Here is a 12,740-nt window from a genome sequence, read left to right as displayed (position 1 = left end):
TGTCAGCTTCCTATACAATTGCAGATACAAGGATATTGAGAATTCCTATATAAGTACAGATCTTCTTAGGCAGTCCCTTGGGAATGAGGATGACTTTCTTCCACTCCAGGGTTGTGGGTCCTTTGGTGATTGAATAGTCCAATTTTGGATCCGCACACTCTGCCACCAGTGGGGTAGGTGGTGTTTGATGAGGCGCGTAGTTGGGATGCTCAAATTCCTGAATTCTCCTTCTGTTTGTGCTTGGTCGCTGCCTGGGCATGTCTATGTTTTTCGAACTGGCTGGCACCTTCGTGGATGCTTCTCCATTTTGGGCGGTCTCGGGCAAGAGATTCCCACGAATCAGTGGAGATGTCACATTTTTTCAGGAAGGCTCCTTGTAGCATTTCCTCTGCTGTCCTCTTGTCGTGACAGAGCTTGGAGTAGAAAGCTTGTTTTGGGAGTCTTGTGCCAGGCATGTGGACGATGTGGCCTGCCCAACGTAACTAACTAGTCACAATCAGTGTTTCGATACTGGGGGCGTTGGCCTGAGAGAGGACTGATATAGGCTTGCCTGTCCTGCCATTGAGTTTGCAGGATTTTGTGGAGACATGGCTGGTGATATCTCTGCAGGGCTTTGAGATGTCTGCTGTACAGTGTCCATGTTTCCGACACATACAGGAGGGCAGGTAACACTGAAGCCCTGTAGACCATGAGCTTGGTGCCAGATTTGAAATCTTTGTCATCAAACACTCTTTTCCTCAGACGACACTGGCACACTGGAGGTGATGCTGAGTTTCATCGTCTATGTCTGCCCTTGCTGAGAGTAGGCTTCCGAGGTATGAGAAGTGATCAACAATGGTTCGCCGTGGGAGCAAGCTGGTAGAGGACCTTTGTCTTCTGGATGTTTACTTAAGGTCCATCGTTTCATCCACCTCTGTGAATGCATCGACGAGCTCGGCCCCTGGCTGTATGCAAATGCAAGAGTAGTCAACTTACTCATCTTTTGGGCCTCCTTATCTCGAGAGACAATGGATACGCGCCTGGAGGTGGTCAGTGGTTTGTGAAGCAGCGCCTGGAGTGGCTATAAAGGCCAATTCTGGAGTGACAGGCTCTTCCACAGGTGCTGCAGAGAAATTTGTTTGTTGGGGCTGTTGCACAGTTGGCTCTCCCCTTGCGCCTCTGTCTTTTTTCCTGCCAACTACTAAGTCTCTTCGACTCGCCACAATTTAGCCCTGTCTTTATGGCTGCCCGCCAGCTCTGGCGAATGCTGGCAACTGACTCCCACGACTTGTGATCAATGTCACACGATTTCATGTCGCGTTTGCAGACGTCTTTATAACGGAGACATGGACGGCCGGTGGGTCTGATACCAGTGGCGAGCTCGCTGTACAATGTGTCTTTGGGGATCCTGCCATCTTCCATGCGGCTCACATGGCCAAGCCATCTCAAGCGCCGCTGACTCAGTAGTGTGTATAAGCTGGGGATGTTGGCCGCTTCAAGGACTTCTGTGTTGGAGATATAGTCCTGCCACCTGATGCCAAGTATTCTCCGAAGGCTGCGAAGATGGAATGAATTGAGACGTCGCTCTTGGCTGGCATACGTTGTCCAGGCCTCGCTGCCGTAGAGCAAGGTACTGAGGACACAGGCCTGATACACTCGGACTTTTGTGTTCCGTGTCAGTGCGCCATTTTCCCACACTCTCTTGGCCAGTCTGGACATAGCAGTGGAAGCCTTACCCATGCGCTTGTTGATTTCTGCATCTAGAGACAGGTTACTGGTGATAGTTGAGCCTAGGTAGGTGAACTCTTGAACCACTTCCAGAGCGTGGTCGCCAATATTGATGGATGGAGCATTTCTGACATCCTGCCCCATGATGTTCGTTTTCTTGAGGCTGATGGTTAGGCCAAATTCATTGCAGGCAGACGCAAACCTGTCGATGAGACTCTGCAGGCATTCTTCAGTGTGAGATGTTAAAGCAGCATCGTCAGCAAAGAGGAGTTCTCTGATGAGGACTTTCCGTACTTTGGACTTCGCTCTTAGACGGGCAAGGTTGAACAACCTGCCCCCTGATCTTGTGTGGAGGAAAATTCCTTCTTCAGAGGATTTGAACGCATGTGAAAGCAGCAGGGAGAAGAAAATCCCAAAAAGTGTGGGTGTGAGAACACAGCCCTGTTTCACACCACTCAGGATAGGAAAGGGCTCTGATGAGGAGCCACCATGTTGAATTGTGCCTTTCATATTGTCATGGAATGAGGTGATGATACTTAGTAGCTTTGGTGGACATCCGATCTTTTCTAGTAGTCTGAAGAGACCACGTCTGCTGACGAGGTCAAAGGCTTTGGTGAGATCAATGAAAGCAATGTAGAGGGGCATCTGTTGTTCACGGCATTTCTCCTGTATCTGACGAAGGGAGAACAGCATGTCAATAGTCGATCTCTCTGCACGAAAGCCACACTGTGCCTCAGGGTAGACGCGCTCGGCCAGCTTCTGGAGCCTGTTCAGAGCGACTCGAGCAAAGACTTTCCCCACTATGCTGAGCAGGGAGATTCCACGGTAGTTGTTGCAGTCACCGCGGTCACCTTTGTTTTTATAGAGGGTGATGATGTTGGCATCGCGCATGTCCTGGGGTACTGCTCCCTTGTCCCAGCACAGGCATAGCAGTTCATGTAGTGCTGAGAGTATAGCAGGCTTGGCACTCTTGATTATTTCAGGGGTAATGCTGTCCTTCCCAGGGGCTTTTCCGCTGGCTAGGGAATCAATGGCATCACTGAGTTCCGATTTGGTTGGCTGTATGTCCAGCTCATCCATGACTGGTAGAGGCTGGGCTGCATTGAGGGCAGTCTCAGTGACAGCATTCTCCCTGGAGTACAGTTCTAGGTAGTGCTCAACCCAGCGGTCCATCTGTTTGCGTTGGTCAGTGATTATGTCCCCCGATTTAGATTTGAGGGGGGTGATCTTCTTGATGGTTGGCCCAAGAGCTCTCTTCATGCCATCATACATTCCTCTGATGTTTCCGGTGTCTGAGGCCAGCTGAATATGACTGCATAGGTGTTGCCAGTAGTCGTTTGCGCAACGCCTAGCTGTTCTTTGTGCAGTACTTCTGGCTGCTTTAAGTGCTGCGGATGTTAAATCGCTGGGGGCTTTCTTGTAGTTCAAAAGTGCAATGCGCTTAGCGGCTATGACAGGTTCCAGCTCTTTATTATGAGATTGAAACCAGTCTGCATTTCTCTTCGCACTTTTGCCGTAGGTGGTCAAAGCTGACTCATAGATGGCGTCTCTGATGTGGGCCCACTTGGTCTCAGCATCCCCTGTGGGAGTGTTTTGAAGGGCTGTTACAAGTGAATTTAGAAATTTTTGTAACAGCTGTGGGTGAGAAATTCTGCTCGTGTTGATGCGCGGGTGGCCCTTCTGCTTGGAATGATGCAACTTCTTTGGTCTGAGTCTAACCTTGCTGCACACCAGGGAGTGGTCGGTGTCGCAACTTACTGCAGCTCAGTGACAGAGGTTGGGGTGACCCCCACTTGTCCTGTAGAGTAGATCTACTCCAGCAGGGAGCTTCAAGGAGTTGGGGTGGAGTGTTGCGACGAGGAAGATGGAAAAGAGCGTTGGTGCAATGACCCAGCCTTGCTTGACCCCCAGTTTGCACTCTTGGTCAGTGGCGGATCCATTGGCAAGGATTACATCTTGCATGTTGTCGTGCAGCAGGCGGAGGATGGTGACAAGTTTCTCCGGGCAGCCAGATTTGAAACCTACTTAGGCAGTGTCTTACAAGCAACTTGGTGACGCTCAACAAACAGGAACTACAATGTCCGCAACGCCTGGTCTGCCCTCAAAGCTATCATAATCAGCACTTGCCAAGATACTCTTGGATTCTCGACCAGGAAACATCAAGACTGGTTTGACCAGAACAACCCGGAGATCCAGGAGCTACTAGATCGCAAGCGCAAGGCGTTCCTTTACTGGAAGCATCACCAAAGTTCGGGGGGGGGGGGGGGGGGGGAGAAAAAAAGCAGGAGTACGCACAATTGAAGGCCGAGGTCCAACAAAAAAACCCGTTACCTAAAGAACAGCTGGTGGGCTGAAAGATCAACTTGCCGACAGCCACGACATGCGTGGATTCTTCAGCATGGTGAAGACCATTTACAACCAGAGGAGCTCCCCCACTGAAAGCGAAGAATGAAGCAGCGCTGATCAAGGACCGAGTCAGTTAGTGCTCATTGGAAGGAGCACTTCGAAGATCTCCTTAATCGCAACTCAGTCCTTTTATGCGAGTGCCCTTGACCACATTCTACAGCATGCTACCTGCCACGACCTCCGCACAATCCCAGCCCGACATGAGATTGAAAAGGCCGTTGGATAGCTTTTTTAAAAAAAAAGAATAAGGCTGCTGACCTCGACGGAATTCCCACCACAATTCTAAAATACGGTGGAGAGGCACTCTTGACACATACATGGACTCATATCTCCCTCATCTGGAGGGAGGAGAGCATGCCAGGGGTGATCTCTGAGATGCCGTAATTGTCACCATCTTTAAAAAAAGGCAACAAGACTGACTGCGGTAACTGCAGTTCACCATAGGGAAGATAATTGCAAGAGTCCATCTCAACTGAGGAGCTCCTAATGGAATAACCATGCAGATTCCATCCATCAAGAGGCACATGATCTTCACAGCAAAACAATTCCAAGAAAATGGTAGAGCAGTTCAAACTTCAGCCTTCTTTGACATCACTGGGAGAGATTGTAAGTACACATAAAAAGCCTACTGAAAATTTGACAAACATTAAAAAGGTTCCAAAAATTGCACCATAGCCTAGACAAATGCCTAGGTGATGCACAAGTGTTGTAATGGTGTTAGCAGTGCTGTTCTCACCATACGTTCATTGAACAGCCACGCAACCCCAAGATAAGGACAGTTGGTAGAAATTGACTGTGTAGGGAGGGTAGGTGAAACAGTAACACTTGCAACTTGTGGTGAGCATTTTTCTATATTTCCTTGGACTGTTTGTGGATTTGTAATCACATTTGTTAATTGCATTATAATTTCAATATTGGTTAAACCTCAGTAAATGTACATTCTTGATGATAAAGTAGTTATTGTAATTACCCATAATGCTTTGCACTGCCACCAACTGGATATTTAGGAATTTGCAACATTATTTCTAAGATTAACAATTGTTGCAGTGCCTCATTGTATTAAAACTATTTTGTCTTTGGCTTTAATGTGTACAATTGTAATCCTATGATATTTTTGGTTGGCGTGTGATGTCCCATGGATAGCAGGGTCTATTTTAACAATATACCATGGATCCATCGGAACAATTGGAGGAAAACAATTCAAAAACATTTTCACCTGCTATGGCACTACCCCAGTTTCCATCTCCAATAATGTTTAAACTCATATTTTTTCCTCCCTCTTTCTCTACTTGCCCCCACCCCGCCACCCACCACCCCTCTGCGCTCCTTTCTTCCCTCTCTCTCTCTTTCTCTGTCAGAATGTACAGAGAAAAGCTGCAAGTTTTCTGTGAAAATTATAGTTCTGCAGTTCAGGAAGTTGGCAGTCGGACAATATATTGTCCGACCAAGTAAGCCAGTAAAGTAGGGCCAAAGGCTGTAAAATTTGAACTAGTGAAAGACACATTTAGAAGTGCTTATCTGAAGTGAGCTTATCTGAAAGATAAATGTTTGAAATATTGAATTTGCTGTGTGTTAATTGTGGACACAAACCTGCTTCCCGCTTCACAGACCACCATTCTAGTGTGACATGCTGTTTGTCAATTTTTTTTTATGTAATAGAAATAAGCTTGAAAGCCATGTAATGACTTGTTCTGGTGAGTGCATAACTTTGTTTTATCATGCAAGGATACTTTTAGGGAAACGTTAGTCTTTGACCTTGGTCGCCCCCTCCCATTCTCTCCCTTCCTGGTTCAGTGTCTGGTCTGAGTACTCGTATCTTGAAGCACCCTGTGACATTACTTTATTCAAGTTATTAAATGCGGATATCCTTTCATTTCTGCTGCTTATAGTTCCATGTTTAGAAGCTTTGATAATACATTAATTTCATTTGTTTTTACAGGTTGCTTTGTTTGGTATAGAAATATTATCGACTCTCATTTCACGTCTTCAGGATCACTTTAAAACACATATTGGTACAGGTATGTTTTTTATTTTTGGTTGATTTCAGTTGCTTGTGAATTAGTGGAAGTAACGTTTTATATATGGTACTTTCAGGATTTTTTGTTTTGTAGCATCTTTTGCATAAATCTTCCCTCAGGTAGACTTAAGATCTTGTGATGCTATTTAAAGAAGGTATTCTCCTCGGTGTTCTGACCAGTAATTTTTCTGTATTCAATATCACTGATAAACAGATTATAGGGACATTGGATGGAATTTTTCGCATGGTGGACGGGAGCCATGGCAATCCCATCTCCAGCGTTCCTGGGAATCCAGTCTGGATTTTACAGTCCCCAGGCCCTTATTTGGTCTTAGGCAGGACTTGCACCTCACTGAGGCAGGATGTCTTGCCTAATGTAGCTGTCGGCCAATCGCCGGGCCAGCAGCTTAGTCCCTGCAGTGCTATCGGGAGCGGTGGTCACTGCTGGGACTGGTAACCCAGTTTCCACATGAAGAGGAAGGACGGCCCCGGAAAAGGGTAGGTTTTTGGGGCCTCGTCGGGGGTGATCACTTGAGCCTTGGCGAGGCATTTGTGTGGGGGGGGGGGGGGGGGGGGCGGTGGGCACTGGGGGTGGTTGGCCGTTTCCCAGCGCTCTGCGTAAAATGGCGGTGGAGGCAGGAGCAGGTTGGGAAGGGCATCCCGAGCCTCCCACTCCATTTTATGCCCCGCCCACCCCGTCACCAGCCAGCTCTTTGCGGGGAGGGGGTGTAAAATTCCAGTCATTGTCTCATTTAATGTTCAAAAACATTATGTGTGAAAGTTGGCTACCACATTTCCCTATATTTCAATAGTGACTACATTTCAGAAGTACGTAATTGGTTGGAAAGTGTTTCTTTAAAAATATGTATTTTGTTTGCTGTTTTCTGCAGTCTTACCCAGTCTAATGGACAGACTAGGGGATGCTAAGGATCAAGTGCGAGAACAAGATCAGAGCCTTCTGCTAAAGATCATGGAGCTGTCTGCTACTCCACAGGTACACAGTTAAGAACAGGAAACCTGATATCCACCCTTTTTTCCCCCCCCCCTCCCCGCTACCATATTTGTGAGTTTAAAAAAAAACTGGCCAAGGCTAATGGGACCTGCCAATATTGAATCTATTTCATATTTGATGCATTTGCCATTTAGAATTAAGGGAATTAAGTTATACTAATTGGATACTGCATTCATTTTATGGCATAGTTTTTTTTGGACAAAAATGTGTTGAAGCAAACCATCCGAGTAGCTGGACTGGGTAAACCGCTGTTCTTGAAATGGATACACACATGTTGGGTGTTTGTGTTTTAGGCCTGTGCAGGTGCTCTAAACAAAGACCTTGTCTAGCTATCTCACTTTAACATGTTAGCTCACTATCTTTTTCAGGTGACTATATCTACCTATTTATTTAAAAAAGGTGATCCTTTTTTAAGGAGATATTAATCTTGAGTAGAAAGTTAATGTTATAACTTTCAAAATTGTTTACCCTGGTAAAATAACACGTTGAATGTACAGATGTTTAAGGCAATACTAGAGAATAGTTTTTTCATTAATGTAAAATTGTTATCCTTTTTCCTGCAGTATGTCTGGGAACGAATGCTAGGAGGATTTAAACACAAGAATTTTCGAACCAGAGAAGGGATTTGCCTTTGCCTTATTAGCACGTTAAATACGTAAGTAAAAAAAACTGATTTTAGAACTTTTCCTACAGTTTGTTTTGTTTTACATTTCAGTAGTGAGCAATACTATTCTGCACGTGCAAAATTTTAAAAACTTTTTTTTCTTTTTGCAGTTACGGAGCTCACAGTTTAACTCTAAGCAAAATTGTACCCCATATCTGTAATTTATTAGGAGATCCAAACAGTCAAGTAAGTAGCCAACTTATTAAAAACAAAATGATTCTCTATCTTTACTTCATTTGTGTCTGATTTCAGTCTCTGTTTGCGAATCAGAGAATTACAAAAGCCAGCTGTTTAAAAATCACCGATAATGTATGTATTAACTTTTGAGAGGTTGTGTAATGGGTCAGGAAAATTAGCCTAGCATGAATTGTATCTCAATGATTGATGAGGAATAAATTAATTACTTGATTATACATCTTGGTGTATTATGTAGTGAGATGTTTGGGTTCCTACGTGATTTGTCAATTTTTGACCTTGTATAGTTGGCAAACATTTGTCCTTTTAAGTTACATAATCCATCGTTATACTTTGAGCATGTTATTGGTCAGAGACAGTAAAATTTCAGTGTTGAGTTTCTGCACAAACTATGCACTGAATCATTTTTGCTTTGTTCTGTGCTGATTTTGTTAGTAGGCCTGTTCCCTTTCTGTGATTTTTGAAATGCTTGTTTTGTTAGAGCCATCTGTTGGTTAATGGAGACATTGCAGGTGTAGCACACTGCCATCTGTCGGATGATTATGTATTTACACTGTTCTTCAATTAGATCTTGCTTTGGTTATTGTGCCTAAGGATATTTTAACAAAGTTACTTCCCAATTAACAAACTACAAAACATTAAGTTTCTATTTGCCTGGTTGGAAAACAATTTCAATTTTTTTTTTTCTTTTTCTTTCCAAAATATACTTTATTCATAAAAATCTGTAAAAATTACATTACCAGTTTCAAACAGCACCAAGTCAAAAAATACAAACAGTGCAAAAGAGGTCCATTTGCTTCATTACACTCATGAGTTGCCTCACAACCCGTCCATTTCACATTTGTCATGCCAATTACATTTTTACATTTTACAGCAAATGAAAATTTTCCCGATACAGTTCGAGGGGTTTCCCATGATCCAGCCCCTTAGTTCAGCTTGGTGGGGGGACCTTCCACTGTGGTCTTTCCCCATTGAGCCTTTGCTGCGGCTGCCCCAAGCTTTAGTGCGTCCCTCAGCACGTAGTCCTGGACCTTGGAATGTGCCAGTCAGCAACATTCGGTTGTGGACAACTCTTTGCGCTGGAAGACCAGCAAATTTTGGGCAGACCAAAGGGCGTCTTTCACCGAATTGATTGTCCTCCAGCAGCAGTTGATGTTTGTCTCGGTGTGCGTCCCTGGGAACAGCCCGTAGAGCACAGATTCCTGTGTTACAGAGCTGCTTGGGATGAACCTCGACAAAAACCACTGCATCTCTTTCCACACCTGCTTTGCAAAGCCACATGGTCTCTTCCCCACCACAGCCACCGCGGGGGCATTGTGCGGAGGGGGCGAGACTTCGGGCGTGCATGAAGGATCTGACTGGGAGGGCTCTTCTCACCACCAGCCAAGCTGCATCTTGGTGCTTGTTTGAAAGTTCTGGTGATGAGGCATTCCGCCAAATGACTTTGGCGGTCTGCTCGGGGAACCATCTAACAGGATCCACCAACTCCTTTTCCCGTAGGGCCTTGAGGACATTCTGTGCAGACCACTGCCTGATGGAGCGGTGGTCAAAGGTGTTTTCCCGCAGAAACTGCTCCACGAAGGATAGGTGGTACGGCACGGTCCAACTGCATGGAGTGTTCTGCGGCAATGTGCCCAGGCCCATCCTTCGCAACACCGGGGACAGATAGAACCTCAGCACGTAGTGACACTTGGAGTTTGCGTACTGGAGGTCTACACACAGCTTGATGCAGCCGCACACGAAGGTGGTCATCAGGATGAGGGCCACGTTGGGTACATTTTTCCTGCCCTTGTCCAGAGGTTTGAACATCGTGTCCCTCCGGACCCGGTCCATTTTTGATCCCCAGCTGAAGTGGAAAATGGCTCAGGTGATTTCAATTGAGGACAAAAAATCCGATATAAGCAAAACATTTATATCTGATGGACTAGCTGTTGTGATGTGCTGCAGAACCTTGGTTTCCATCATTTAAGTTAAGATTGCTAATGTGCTAGTAATGATACCATTATAATAAAAGCCGATGTGTTTACTTTATATTTTAACAGTAGTACTGTTGTGTTTAAGATGGATTAACACACTGTTTTTCTGTATATTTCCTAATCAGATATGCTGTATTCAAATCACTGCATCATAATTCACTGCTGTCCATCTATTATATCCGAAATAACATTTTATATGGTCATCATAGATTTGATCCATTTAACCATTGCAGAAAGTGTTGAACAAGATCAATAATTTTAACAAGGTCCAACATCTGTGAATATAAAGTATAACTGCTGGCAATTCTCTTAATATTGGGTGCGTTATAGAGTTAAACTTATTTGAAAAAGTTCAGGTTGAATTCTGTAAACTAGAACTTAAGAGCAGGAGTAGGCCAAACAGCCCTCTAGCCTGCTCCGCCATTTAATAAGATTGTGGCTGATCCTCTACCTCTGTTTCACTTCCCTGGCTGATTGTCATATTGCTTAGTTCCCCTGAGAGTCAAAAAATCGATTTGATCTTGGCCTTCAATATATTCAACATCTGATTTCCAGAGCAGTCAGACTTTCAACTTTTTAAGAGCAGCAATTGAAGCATTGACAAAATACATGACCTCATGTACATGTCTTTCCTGCACTTTCTCGCCCTCGCTCCCTCACACCCTGGCTCTTGCGTGCGCTGTTTCTCCCCCCTCCCCTCCTTGAGAGAAAGCATAGGGTCCTACTGCTTACTTTTATAATTGTACTTTAATTGTTTTTCACTCATCAGGTCCGAGATGCAGCAATAAATAGTTTAGTAGAAATATACAAGCACGTAGGCGAGCGCGTTCGAGCAGATCTTCATAAAAAGGGGCTGCCACAATCAAGGTAAGAAAGTGATGTTAGCTATTACACCCAAGTGTCTTTCTCATTTACTCTGCTAATGAACTTGCATTCGTCGCGTAATTAATATTTGTACTATTCCTGCTGTGATGAAAACCATCTATATTTACAAAGTAAACCCCCTCAAATATTTAACCTCATCAGAGAATGTGTTGCATATTTATAAGTGTTTCATTGCACATCTGATCTTTCCAGTGATCAAAGTAGCCGTGTGATCATCACTTTCTTGTGTCTTCTATGAGATCCATGTTCAATTCAATAAAGGGAAAGCTTTCTTTGTTAACTCAGTGGAGATCATTAAATATCTAAAATATACTTATCAGTGTGGATGAAGTTGCATGGGATATTACAAAATTTTCTTAGAGCATTATGAATGTTAAATTTTGTATTTCTGCTTGGCTCGTCTGCTGCATTTTGGTTTGCTGAATTTGTCATAAGCTACTTAGTTCATTGGTTTAATGATTGAATGCCAGCCATCAAGTAAAATTACCATTCCTTGAAGTATTCATTGGCACCAGCAATTTGAGTTTCTATTGTTGATCATGGAAAGAAGTACATGTTTAGAATACCTCTTGTGATGATTTGTACCGATACTTTTATATATTTTTTTATTCGTTTATGTGGATGTGGGCGTCGCTGGCCAGGCCAGCATTTCTTGCCCATCCGTAATTGCCCATGAGAGATGGTGGTGAGATGCCTTCTTGAACCACTCCAGTCCAAGCTATCAACTTTGTAGCGGTTAGATACAACTGGCCATTTCAGAGGGCAGTTAAGAGTCAACTACATTGCTGTGGGTCTGGTGTCCCATGTAGGCAACAGACAACAGATTTCCTTCCCTAAAGGACATTAGTGAACCAGATGGGTTTTTATGACACTTGACTGGTTTCATGGCCATCATTAGACTAGCTTTTAATTCCAGATTTATTAATTGAATTCAAATTCCACCTTCTGCCATGGTGGGATTCAAACCCAAGTCCTCAGAGCAATACCCTGGGTCTCTGGGTTACTACTACAGTGACAATACCACTATGCCACCGCCTCCCCATGTATACCAAATTTTTCTATTGGCTTATCTGTTCAGTACAACATTTTCTGCTCACAATATACTTGGAAAATGTTACAGATTTGTTCTACTTTTTCACCTCTTTCCCCCTCTTCCTGAAGGCAGTCACTGATGCTGGGCAGCAGCTCTCCAGTACCTTGCCCAAGTAGCCATTCTGAATATCTGTGCCTTAGTAATGGGTCTTGGTAGGTTTATTCAATTATGCAGAGTGCTGGGACCAAACTTGATCATTGTCTCACCTGATATGCACACATAACCTTCCCAGTAGCCATCACTGGCTAGGTTAGGAGGAGAATTCTGACTGATTACCCTGTTCCCTTAGCCTACAGGGACTAGTTGTGCTGCCCTTATGTCTCTTGCCTGAGATCAGCACAGTAAGGTTCAAGATTAGGATTGAGAGTTCATAAGTAGGACAAAGACTAAGGTAGTAATTTGGAAAAGATCAAATTTTGAAGAAATGACGGTGGAACTAAAGGTAAACTAGGAGAAAATCTTGAAAAACTAAAAGGAAAAACAGTGGGAAATCGATGGCATCCAAGAGAAATGTATTCCATTAAAAGCCAAAAAGAAGCAAGTATATATGGGGCACCTTGGATGAATAAAGAACGAAAGAGAAAACTGAATCTCAAGAAAATGACAAATAAGTACTTTAGATACTAATGAGGAGGACAAAAGGGAATTTGAGGAACCTGGGACAGAGGTTTTTAAATAGAAGTAAGATCAGTAAAGCAAAGAGAAATTACAAAATCAAATAATCAAGGAATATAGAAAGAAATAATGAAATATTCAAAAGACCCATAAATAACAAAAAAACAAGA

The 12,740-nt window shown here is 43.9% G+C and overlaps 1 protein-coding gene and 1 non-coding gene across 10 annotated transcripts in view; one reads left to right on the top strand and one right to left on the bottom strand.

Annotated features, from left to right (window-relative positions):
* Positions 1 to 12,740, top strand: part of clasp1a (cytoplasmic linker associated protein 1a) — a 367,909-nt gene that overhangs the window by 60,093 nt on the left and 295,076 nt on the right. For all 9 annotated transcript variants that reach the window (XM_068034903.1, XM_068034902.1, XM_068034909.1 and 6 more), the window contains exons 3-7: positions 6,053 to 6,131; positions 7,021 to 7,124; positions 7,706 to 7,797; positions 7,917 to 7,992; positions 10,747 to 10,844. In XM_068034903.1, the coding sequence (XP_067891004.1) occupies positions 6,053 to 6,131; positions 7,021 to 7,124; positions 7,706 to 7,797; positions 7,917 to 7,992; positions 10,747 to 10,844 (449 nt within the window). The remainder of the gene's footprint in view (positions 1 to 6,052; positions 6,132 to 7,020; positions 7,125 to 7,705; positions 7,798 to 7,916; positions 7,993 to 10,746; positions 10,845 to 12,740) is intronic.
* Positions 4,767 to 4,893, bottom strand: LOC137372454 (U4atac minor spliceosomal RNA). Its single transcript, XR_010975431.1, has one exon. It is a non-coding gene; the product is annotated as a U4atac minor spliceosomal RNA (small nuclear RNA).

Source organism: Heterodontus francisci, chromosome 7 (assembly GCF_036365525.1).
Source record: "Heterodontus francisci isolate sHetFra1 chromosome 7, sHetFra1.hap1, whole genome shotgun sequence".
Taxonomy (NCBI): Eukaryota; Metazoa; Chordata; class Chondrichthyes; order Heterodontiformes; family Heterodontidae; genus Heterodontus; species Heterodontus francisci.
Note: the sequence above shows the minus strand (reverse complement) of the source record. Positions and strands in the feature narration are given on the sequence as shown.